Raw genomic sequence first — 12,293 nt, forward strand, 5'->3', positions numbered from 1 at the left:
CACCTTCCCATTTCAAGGGCTTTAAAATTGTCAGACCATACTAGAGGTCATGTGTTTGTGCCTACAAGAACAACAACAACAACAGCTGATTTCTCACCTTTAGAACATCTGTCTACAACAACATCACCTGATATTTTACCTTTACAAGGTGTGATCACAACTAGCAACCCTTTTCAAGGAGACAGAGATCAGTTGTTGTCAACAATGACAAGCACAACTCAACCATTGATGACTAGCCATATACCACCAATAGATCAGAGGCATTCAGGAGGAACTAATATGCCAATTAAGTGTCAATCTAGTCAACAGGTAACCAATTTGAGTACATCGTTATCTGATGTCCTTTATGTTAGCAGACCAATAAGTTCTACTGGAATAGCTAGTGGTAGCAAGTTGACTACTGAAAGTCAGGCTTGTGCTCCTCGTCAAGGTAAGGCACCACCGGTAGATCCTTTCACTGCTGAGGATGTGAGGATAACTTTTGACGACTGGCTACTGACCTTAGAGAGGGCATCCAGATGGAATGAATGGACACCTGAAGAGTCCTTAATGCAGCTAGCTGGCTACTTGAGAGGAAGAGCAGCACAAGAATGGAAGCTACTGCAATCAGAAGATAAGAATCATACCAGGCTGCTACCAAGGCACTGAAGGAAAGGTTAGATCCAGGTAACCAGACCTTAGCAGCTCTTGACTTTCGTCATATTTCACAACTACCTGATGAAACTGTTTCAGACTTTATAGGTCGATTAGAGCAAACATTCCAGATTGGGTTCAGCCATGAACGGCTATCCAATGAGACCAGAGAGATGCTTCTTTATGGTCAACTACAAGAAGGGTTACTGTACAATTTGATAGAGTCACCTACTGTTTCTGGTGCTCGGAATTACAAACAGTTGTGCTTAGTAACTAGGCAATAGGAAAGAAGATTAAATGAGCTCAAGAAGAGGCAGCAGTACTTAATGAAAGCCGGGAAACCTCAGACCAATTTCCCTACCAAGTCTTATTCACCATCACAGAATTGGCGTACAACATATAGGAAACCAGGGAATAAGTTAGAGAAGGAGGGGATACAACAGAAGCAGAAACAGCTTAGATGCTACATATGTGATAGCCCAAATCACTTGGCTCGCCAATGTCAGAAATCAAAAACAGAGAGTGCAGGTGGTAAGTCAACACAAACTAAGACTCCGTCTAAGACTTCTGGACCAGGTACCAATTATGTGATCAGAGATAATTCTCACAGCAATATTAAGGGTGGTTCCCGTTGTGTGCAAGTCAATATGGAGGGTGTTCCTATAACCGGTGTTATTGATACTGGATCTGATATCGTAATTTTGAGAGGAGATGCATTCTACAGCATAGTTTCAAAGTCTGATCTCAATGTACACAATCTCAAGGCTGCAGAGCAAGTTAAAGCTTGTACTTATGATCAGAAGCCGATATCTTTAGATGGACAATTGGATATGAAGATCAGTTTTGGTGAGAAGGTAATTAATGCTACTGTTTACATCAAGCTAATTGCACCAGATCAGTTATTGTTGTCAGAGAAAGTGTGTCACATGTTAGGAATAATAAGCTACCATCCCAGTGTAAAGTGTGTTGATAAAAGTCAGCCAGTTGTTGATGTGAGTTGTGCTATGCAGCCAAAGGGGCCTATATCTTGTAATAGTGGAGCATCAGTGGGTGATCAAAGTAGCCAAAAATGCAGGCCAAAGGACAGTGAATTGGCCAATCACCAAGTATCAGCCTTGGATGGAAATAATTCTGATACTACCACTGTTAAGATTGCACTATCAGGTGAGGCTAGCAGACAGTTTGGTGGTGATGAACAAGCTTCTCTAAATGTGTCAAGCAAGGGAGTCAAGGTTACTCAGACTGCAATGGTGAGTTTAATTAGAACTATACATTTACCTGCATATCACTCAGCAGTTGTACCAGTGAAGGTTAAGGATATAAGAGGATCATCTGTTTTGGTAGAGGCAGACAAATCCCTTGATGATTGTCTACAAGTTGATGACTCATTAGTGATGGTTGATCAAGATGGCTTCTCAACCATTATGGTTTCCAACAACAGTAAATCAACATATCAACTGAAGAGTGGTATGGAGCTTGCAGGTGCAAGTGAGGTTGAGCCAGAGGTGACTGATGGAAAGGATGAATTGTTAGATGGAAGCTTTGGATGGTAACTCTGTCAAATGACACTGATTGTTCTGTTGAGCACAAACAGTGGCGACAGCAACAGCTAAGGAAAACCTTTATTCAACCCAGGAGACAACTGTCAGAAGAAGAATCATTGCAAATGAGTGAGTTACTGGGAAATTATCATGATATATTTAGTCTAAGTGATGATGAAAGAGGAGAAACAAATTTGATGGAATTTAGCATTGAAACTGGAAGTGCAAGCCCAAAGAGACGAGCTGCCAGAAGAATTCCATTTGCAGCTCGCCAGGAAATAACCAGCCAACTAGATAAGATGCAAAGAAACAATGTGATTAAGCCATCAGAAAGTCCTTGGGCAAGTCCTGTTGTATTAGTAAGGAAAAGGGACAGAACACTGAGATTCTGTGTGAATTACAGAGCTTTGAATTCAGTAACAGAGCTTTGAATTCAGTAACAAAGCCTGATCTGTTTCCACTCCCCAGGATAAATGACTTGTTAGATCAACTTGGGGAGTCAAAGTTCTTCAGTACACTTGATCTAAAATCAGGATACTGGCAAATTAGGATCAGTGCTGATAGCCAGGAGAAAACAGCTTTTATTACTCACCAGGGCTTGTATCAGTTTAAAGTCATGCCATTTGGAGTAACCAATGCCCCAGCTGTATTCCAAAGGTTGATGCAACAAGTTTTAACTGGATTACAGACTTCATCTGGAAATGATTTTGTATCTGTGTACCTGGATGATGTGATAGTATTTTCAGAGACTTTACAAGACCACACTGAACAATCTTAGAGCAGTTTTTGACCGAATTAGTAGAGCAGGATTAAAGCTTAATCCAAGTAAATGTAAGATATTGTGTGAAGAAGTGGACTATCTAGGCCATATTGTAACACCACATGGACTGCAACCAAATAACCGTAATTTGGAGGCTGTAAGAAGTTTTCCCCAACCTTCTAATTTGAGGCAGTTGCGTCAATTCTTGGGTTTGACATCGTATTATCGTAGGTTCATTCCAGGGTATGCCAAGTTGGCACATCCATTGCATGCCCTTACTAGGAAGGGAGCAGTGTTCAATTGGTCAGCAGAATGTGAGATTGCCTTTGATACATTAAGAGACAAATTGTCAACATCACCTCTACTTGCTTATCCTAAGTTTAATAGAGACTTCACATTAGAAACTGATGCAAGTAAGCTTGGACTGGGAGCAATATTGTCTCAATATCAGGTAGATCAGAAGCTTCATCCAATTGCTTATGCAAGCAGATCTATTTCTAATGCTGAAGCCAACTATGCTGTCACAGACTTGGAAACTCTGGCTGTTGTGTGGGCAGTTACACACTTCAGATATTATCTTTATGGTCACAGTGTTACCATCATTACTGATCATGCAGCAGTTAAAGCCATTTTAGGAGCACCAAACCTTACTGGAAGACATGCAAGGTGGTGGAGTAAACTTTATGACAGTGGCATTAAACAGATTGACATAGTTCATCATTCTGGTAAGATGAATTTGCATGCTGACTGTCTTTCTAGACAGCCAGTCATGACTATTCCTTCTGATGAAGATTCCAATACTGAGGTTCAGATAGCACAGATTTCCTGTGAAGCATCAGATACCATTGATACCTTTGTTACAAGAAGAGCCTAGAGCAACTGATTGCTGTAATGATGCAATTTCTGATGAACAGTTTAAGGATCCTGAACTTCAGCTAATGATTCGTTATCTTAAAGAAGGGGTGCTACCAGAAGACACCAAGTTAGCCAAGAAAGTTGTAACTGAATCTGTTATGTATGCCATTGTCAATGATATACTTTATTATGTAGGTCCCAAACAAACGGAGACCTCAAGAGTTGCAGTACCACAGCAAATGCGTCAAAAGAATAATGCAGGAATATCATGATGGATGGCTGGCAGGTCACTTCTCAGGTCCTAAGCTTTACAAAACGTTGGTACGAAGCTGGTGGTGGCCACGAATGTATTCTGATGCTTTAGAGTATGCTAACAATTTCCCTCAATGTGCCATTGTACAAGGTGCAGGGAGACGACAGAAGCCACCACTATATCTGATTGTTATTGAGCGTCCTTTTCAAATAGTCGGGGTAGACATAATGGAATTACCCATTACTTCCATAGGTAACCGCTATGTGATTGTATGTCAAGATTTGTTTACAAAATGGCCGATGGTTTTCCCCACACCAGACCAAAAAGCAGTTCGAATAGCTCAGTTGTTGGTAGAAGAAGTTATACCTACCTTTGGGGTTCCTGACTCCTGAGGCATTGCTATCGGACAGGGGTACTAACCTCTTATCATTTTTGATGAAGGACATTTGTAAGATGTTGGGAATTAGCAAATTGAATACTACTGCAAGTCATCCCCAATGTAATGGAGCAGTTGAGAGGTTCAACAGGACTCTTAAGATGATGCTAAGGAAACAAGCAGCAAGGTTTGGATTGCAGTGGGACCAGTACATCAGTGGTGTTTTGTGGGCTTATCGAAACACACCCCAAAGTTCAACAGACGAAAAACCATCTTTTTTGCTGTTTGGCTTCGATTGTCGGTCACCAACAGAAGCAGCCTTGCTACCAACCAAGTCACCTAAAACTACTGTTAACATCAATGACTACAGAGAGCAAGTAGCCTTGTCCCTTTCATCAGCAAGATGTTTAGCAGAGCAAACTAGTAAAAAAGCTCAAAGACAATACAAGTACCAGTATGACAAGTCAGCAACAACAACTAAGTTCAAGATTGGAGACTGGGTACTAGTTTACTTCTCACAAGAAGAGGCTGGAAAGAATAGGAAGTTGTCTCAACCTTGGCATGGACCCTATCGGATAGTATCCCTTAGTGATCCAGATGTTGTAGTGACAAAGATCTATTTTCCTGAAGACCAACAGATTCAGGTACACCAGTCAAGAATTCAACATTGCCCACCATCATTCCCAGTTGGATTCTACTGGTATGGCAATAAAAGAACTAGGCCTAGCAGGCCACCCAAGCATGTCCTCAACCATTTGGCTGCTATACAAGCAGACATGCGAGACAAGTGATTATAATCAATCCCTACAGGCAGAGACCCAAGACAGTGATGAAACATCAGACCATTCAGGATCTAATATGACAGATGATCAACAGACTAATCATCAGGACCAAGATACATGTCCCTACTCCTTGAGAAGCCGGGATGCTAAAAAAAATGCTCGGGTCGAGCTCATTCAAAGGGGGGGATGATGTGAATCAGAGACCTTACAATTACTTTAATTATGATGTAATGTAATTATGGTGTAATTTTGGACTATAAAAACAGACTTTTTGATTGTAATTGTGCTGCTGTTTGCTGCTGTGAATAAAGATTGTTCTCTGCCTATATGTGCTAAAACTGTGCTTTAGAGACTATCCTACCAGGGGAACCCTTTTACACATTTCATTTTTTAATCGTAATTTCGTGTAATTTCACTCTTACTCTCATTCTTACTGTATTCCTAGGATTAGGAACAGTACTTTAGAAAACTGTCCTTAAGATTAGGAGCAGCACCCCTAGGATTAGGAACAGTGTCCCTAGGATTAGGAATAGCGCACTTAGGATTAGGAACAACGCCCTTGGGATTAGGAACAGCGCCCTTCAGATTAGGAACAGTGCCCTTAGGATTAGGAAGAAGTGCGAGTAGGATTAGGACAATGTTTTAAAACATTAGGTTAGGGTTAGGGAATGGGTTAGATATAATAGAGATTTACATTTTTAACATATAAATATGGCAAAAATAAGAGTAGTTGGCAGCTAGCACCAGTGGTACAGTGGTTAGGAATGCTGCTCTTCAGGCTTAAGTTATAATGGTGACATACTGTACCTAATAGCTTTTCCAATTTTGCCACAGTATGTACTTTAATAAGCTGTACAGGAACTTAATAGCTAGCTCACAAGTTACACTGTAACTAGCTGTGCTACAACAAAAACTAAACAAACTAGTATTGTAAAAAAATTGTTATTTTAAAAATGAAGTAGGGATCTATGCAATAAAAAGTAGTGAAAAAGAGATGAACAAGGCCGGAGGAGACGGTCCGGCTGGTCAGGCCCGAGCCGGACCAATAATCTGGAGTTGAACCAACTAGCTGACTAGCTCGAACTACATTACTCTCATGCAATCTTTGGACGATCACATCTACATGTAGCTACGTACATTTTATGGATGTTATTGAAAATGCATGACATGAGTAGCTACCTAGTTTCTCAGCCTAACTAAAGCACAGAACTACACGTATAGTACCTCCAATTACCTTACAGTATAACAGCATTCATATCGTTTTGTACAGAAATGATTGTGGGTCCTACGTATAGTATCATGTGTGCTGACAGTTGACATTTATCACGTGTAAGGCAGGTGCCTTCTTTGATTCTAAACCAGCACACTTATATCACAATTCAATTTTCATAAAATAATCATTAGCATTCCTTGGCTTGTCTCTCTTGGCTTCTTTTACTGGGCGAAGGGCTGGCAGTGACAAACTGGATGACTCATTCCGCGGCAAGAAGCTGTACACCGTACATACATTACATGGTGGCCATCTGGATGAGATGTTGAGTAGAAATCACTCCTCTCCAACTACCTACTCGTCCTGTCGAGATACTGAGCAAACTCTCAGTCTTACCCACATCGCGCCATTTTCGAATACCGATTGGTCTCGTGACTGTCCACCAGTATATTTACGTGATGATCCGTTCACTTCATACAAACCAGTATAGTAGTATACTGTATTTTTGTAGCTGTGTAGCTTTTTATTGTAGCTGTGTGAATTCACTGTATAATCCTAGCTAAAGGGGGCCATGCTGCATGCATGGGGTCCCTGTGAAATTTGGGGAAAGTTGCAAGTTGCTAGCTAGTTTTACTTTAAAATTTAGCATCAGTTTTAAATTTTAAGGCATTTTCAAGCCTTTAAATTGTAAAAATTCTGCAACTCCTGGGAGTTGCACCCCCTGACCCCCCCTTGAACTTCTAATTGCTAGTTATAACTAAATGAACCATACAGCAAGTTTCATGCTGTGTCCCCTGTATGTCAGGTCTACAATTATACATAGTATAGAAAGTCTGAAGAACAACAGATAGGCTTGAACATATTTATATAGCTAGCTAGCAGTGAAATATCACTAAAATTGCATATCTGAGTGTCTAAATTTCAAAAATTTCCTGTGGGGGCATGCCCCCAGACCCCCCTAGAATGCTCGTGCTTCACACTTCGCAGAGTGTGCTTTGCACACTGTACAACAGCTCCTCTCCCATTGGCATGTATATAGTAGCAATTTCAACATTATAGTCAATGGCCTGACCAACTCAATTTTCCCTCCTCCGGCCCTGGATGAATGATGGTATTACACCATTGCTCAATGGGAAAGTCCCTACTTTGGCACATTAGCTATAATTTTGCTCAATGCCAAAGTAAGGACTTTCCCACTGAACTATGCTGTAATACCATCATTCATCTCTTTTTCACTACTTTTTATCGCATAGATCCCTATTTCACTTTTTAATTAACAATTTTTAAAAATGCTAGTGAAATTTAAAGTACACCTTTTCCTTTGATCTCGTCCACACAAAGTTCTATAACTTTTCAGAAATTAATGGTTGATGCACATGTTTAGGTACAATATTAATTTCATGGAATCTTTCTTCCTTTGATGTGGATGAGCAAGTTTATTATTATGAAAAAAACCAATACAAGGAAAAGTTAGAAATTTTAAGTTCGATTAGAGATGATAAAATATAAAGTAGAATAACAAGGGAGGCCACGTTCACCTGCAGATATACTAGCGGATATTTAATCCCTAATTCAGTCATCGCTTTGTATAGCTAGACTGAAGTAGGGATTAGAATATTTGCAGGTGGAAGTGACCTCTCTTGTTTCACACATTTTTATGATCCCTAAAATTCCTAGTATAGTACTTGTACAAAAAAAGTGAATATAAGTCTTCAGTGTTTCCTTCAGAGCATCAAAATCTAACGTTTGGACTGCACTTATAGTAGATGAACTGTAATAGTGACTTGATAGTAAAGAGAACACAAAATCATGCATAGTTGCCAGCTTGAGTGGTCTGTCTATTTAGTGACTGTTCAATTATACATAACTTTCTAAGTATAATGCACATGTGTATAAATTGTATTTGTCAAAGTATTAAAATTGATATTCTATGCAGATGGCACTAGCAAAATAATCTCAAAAGAAGAGTTTGCAAAGTATAATAATGTCAGAGTTGCTTTTCTGAAACTGCAAACCAAGCTCACAACCATGTTGATGAAAGCAAATTTTTTATCAATAAGGAGAGGTTGTATAGCACAACAAAAGACCCCAGGTGGAGCACAACTACCTGAAAAACTAAAAACAGACATTTTGAATGCTCAGAATATTGATGTACTATTGGATGTACTAGTTGATTCACCATATTGGAGTTGGATTGACATCAGATCGCTCCAGGCAATTGTGATTGCATCTGATATCCCTCAGGCATCACAACTTCTTGAAAATTACACAAGTGCCATATTTTCAAAAAAACTGATTGATCTGCTACCAAACATACCCAGCAAGGAAATCAAAGAAATGTATTACAAAAAAATTGTTACAAAACTTGAGAAAGATGCCAATAACATGACAGTTGCAGATCTTCTAGAGTTTCAAACTGAATTGGAGACAGTGATCATGGACATTGGCCATGGGACATGTGTTCTAGACAATATCAAACCAGGATGTATAGAGGTCCACTGGTACATTCCTACCCATTGCGTGGATAGTGCATATCAGTCAGCGTCTACTAGATGTCACTTATTTAATGAAATCCACTTGTTATGGCTTCAGATAGCACACTACCCAGTCATTCATGATCCACTAACATCATCAGATGTTGTTACGGCAACTTCACCTCCTCCAGTCAGTGTTGGTAAGTAACGAATATTTTTATATATTTGCAGTAACTTCATGCACATAATTTCTAGCAACAGCCAAACATTTCATTGACCACTACTATGACTACTTGTCAGTCAACATGGATGCTGAGGTGGTTATGCAGCTGATGATATCCCAGCAACTACTCAGTGGTGATGTTGTTATGGCAGCTCAAAGTAGTTACCACAAGAGCTGTCTGATCTTACAGCAAGTTCAACTGATGGATTCAAAGGCACTGGCCTCATTTTGTGAATTGCTTAAAGCAGGTGAGAGCCACAAAAGCACTGGAGAAACTCTGGTTAATGGTAAGCAAACAAATTATAAGACATTTGTTGTTATTTATATTTAGTATTAGAAACTTCTGCTGTGATTTGCTCTGTCCATACTACTGATGATGGTAAACAATCCCAAACAAGTAATTTGGAATCCCTGCAACAAGTGGGTAGAGAAGACACAGACACTGTTTGTAATGTATTTGAGCCATCACTTGTTGCTGTAAAATTCTTGGAAACAACAATCCAGTTGACAGAAATGTTACAGCCCTCTCATCAAAGCATAATTGTTGACACTTGCCATTTGTTGAGAGCTAGTGAACAAGCTAACATTCCACTATTTTCTGCTCACTATTTGGAAATCCTTACAGAGAGTAAATCCACTTCAATACTGGTACAGAAGCTTGCTCCATTTACAAATTGGTTAGACCATTCTATTCTTACCACAATAGTTGAAGCTTGTAATGTTCCTGAAGCTACAGCACTTCTAGGCCAGTTTGATGACAAGATTGATACATCCCAGCCAGTCACCAAGTATCCCATACCATCACCATCTCATCACATGGTGCCATATGATACCAGTACACAAACTGTACTGGCTGTTCAGCTTAACTTGCAATTGCACCAGTACACCCTCAAAAATGTACTTGATATTCGATCACTGATACAAGAGAAATGTGAGGTTACTCCTCACTGTTTACAGCTACTGGCAGTAGCAAAGACTAGCTACACAATCATCTACTGGACTATTCCTAAACATGTTGTTGCTCTCATAGCTGTTAATGTTCTGCAGTATCAAAGTTACTTTTACCAAAATGGCATACAGCAAGTATCAATATACCCTGGAACAGTTCTCACCACTGCTAGTGCTCTTACCGTTGGATTATTCTCATTTTTTGCTAAGGTGAGTGAGTTGTCCATACTGTAATATACATGTGTATCATTTTCCATCATAGGTACCCGATGACACTAGCAATACTCTGAGCATGCAAGTTTGCCAAATGAAGGTAATAGTTTTGGGTAGTGTCTGAGAACTTAGCTGGAAAATGGCAATTGAAACACAATTTTATTACAAATAACATGTCTCTTAGTTTCTTAACACATTTCCTAGATATGTATGCTCACATAAAAGTACAAAAACCCCAGATAAACAATATTAGAGATTCAATAGATTTTGTGCATTGGTCATATGCTATTGCTACACATCTGCTGTTAATTATGCAATGTATTTTGCCCTATTCATTTGGGCTTGCTAGGTAGATTATGCTAATGTGCTTACTTTTATACAAAATATATACCTCAAAGTTCACAATACACAAATTGCAACATACCATAATGCAGGATTTTCATTATAACATCATATGCATAAGTCACCTCTAAAATTTCACACACTATCTAGCTACATAGTTCTATGGCTTAGTATTACACCATGTTCTTATTTAATTTGTTCAAGCTTCCAAGGAATAACCAAGTAGGCTGCAGCTATTTTCTCTGACATAGCTAGACATTTGTTCTGTAATTGCTGACTGCATTTCTTTTGATAGGTCATGATAATCCATCAGTGTAAAGGTCAACATATGGCCAACTAGCTTTAGTGCTATCAAATGCATAAAATACTATGGCTGTGCGAAAATGGAAAAACCTATGTATATTTTGCTTCTAGGTTGGCACTTATACAAACTAACCGGGTTTATAAGATTTTTCCATTTCCTCGAGTGCTTTGGTAGAAGCTCCATGCAGGTGCTGAAACACTTCAGTTATAGGCGGCTGACTATCATCAGAATTCCTCACTTTCGGCTGCTTTCCTGTGGCTTTTTGTGCCCTTTCCATTTCCCTTATCTTCAAAAATTGTGCACGGTGGTTGTGTTCCAGGTGAGATGTCATGTTCGTGGTGTTTCCAGCATATTTCAATCTCTTGGGGGATAAATTACAGATCCTTTTCTTTGTCCTTTTTCATGAATTAGCCGTCACAAGCAGGAAAGCCAAAATGTTGCCAAACCGTACTCATTTCTTTCTCAAATGGTAATAGTTCATGAGAATTGTTTATGTCACTACAATTGTTATTCTCATCACTAGTACTGGAACTAGAGCTCATTTCAAAGCAACTAGAAACATGAGACAAATCACAAGACTGTAATCACGAGACAACGTATCACGTTACTCACAAGCAATTAATTTTAATTACTACACAATTATCAACAATATGGTAATGGATCAATGATACCTTGATAATGTTTTACCTACCACGTATCAATATTATCGCACAGCCCTAGTAAAACTAGTACACAAAACATTTTGGAGTTTTCAACTAGGGTAGGGACCATAGCACATCGATAAAAGTACTGAACAAGTTGGAGTAGGGCATGATGTTAAATTACAGGAGAAAAGTTTTAACTCTGTCAATTTTACTTTGCTTAGTTATAGAGTCTAGCAGACAAGTAAAAAATGCCTCTTATTATTCCTTTAGTATCTGTAAAAGGTCAAGTGTATGACCACATTAACTACACTATGTACAAACTATGACCACTTGCTAAAGTCATAAAGCCTGCATTAATTTCATCCTGAATTAATACTAAACAAAACAAGCAGTTGATCAACACTATTTCAGCCCAGTGATTGAACACTACTTATTAGACGATACAACAGCTCATTTAGAGGTTTACTAAATCACTTAGTCACCTACACATGTTCACGTAGTCACCTGTGTGCCTTCAAGAAATTATTTTTGTGCACTGTAACACAAATGACACACTGCAGTACTTGTCTTTCTATATCTTACTTAACCATTATGTGCATCACTGACAACTCGGTTTTAATTTAGTGGAGCCCACTAATGTTTGCTGTCATGAATCGTCAAGTAGCGATTCCTTATTCTTGGGAGCAGAATCACAAGTTTATTTTCATCTTTAATGCTTATTGCTAATACTGTAGT

At 39.0% G+C, this 12,293-nt stretch overlaps 2 protein-coding genes across 2 annotated transcripts in view; both read left to right on the forward strand.

The window, feature by feature from the left end:
- The first annotated feature begins 141 nt into the window (after window positions 1–141).
- On the forward strand, window positions 142–2,932 carry LOC136256221 (uncharacterized). Its single transcript, XM_066049154.1, has 2 exons — window positions 142–1,883; window positions 1,930–2,932. The coding sequence occupies exons 1-2, from the start codon at window positions 960–962 to the stop codon at window positions 1,939–1,941; spliced, it is 936 nt and encodes a 311-aa protein (XP_065905226.1). The 5' UTR covers window positions 142–959; the 3' UTR covers window positions 1,942–2,932.
- A 5,506-nt stretch (window positions 2,933–8,438) lies between these two features.
- Window positions 8,439–12,293, forward strand: part of LOC136255154 (uncharacterized) — a 42,120-nt gene continuing 38,265 nt past the window's right edge. Inside the window, exons 1-4 of the mRNA XM_066047874.1 lie at window positions 8,439–9,084; window positions 9,140–9,394; window positions 9,439–10,265; window positions 10,318–10,368. Coding sequence (XP_065903946.1) covers window positions 8,439–9,084; window positions 9,140–9,394; window positions 9,439–10,265; window positions 10,318–10,368 — 1,779 coding nt within the window. The remainder of the gene's footprint in view (window positions 9,085–9,139; window positions 9,395–9,438; window positions 10,266–10,317; window positions 10,369–12,293) is intronic.

This window comes from Dysidea avara, chromosome 5, assembly GCF_963678975.1.
Source record: "Dysidea avara chromosome 5, odDysAvar1.4, whole genome shotgun sequence".
NCBI lineage: Eukaryota > Metazoa > Porifera > Demospongiae > Dictyoceratida > Dysideidae > Dysidea > Dysidea avara.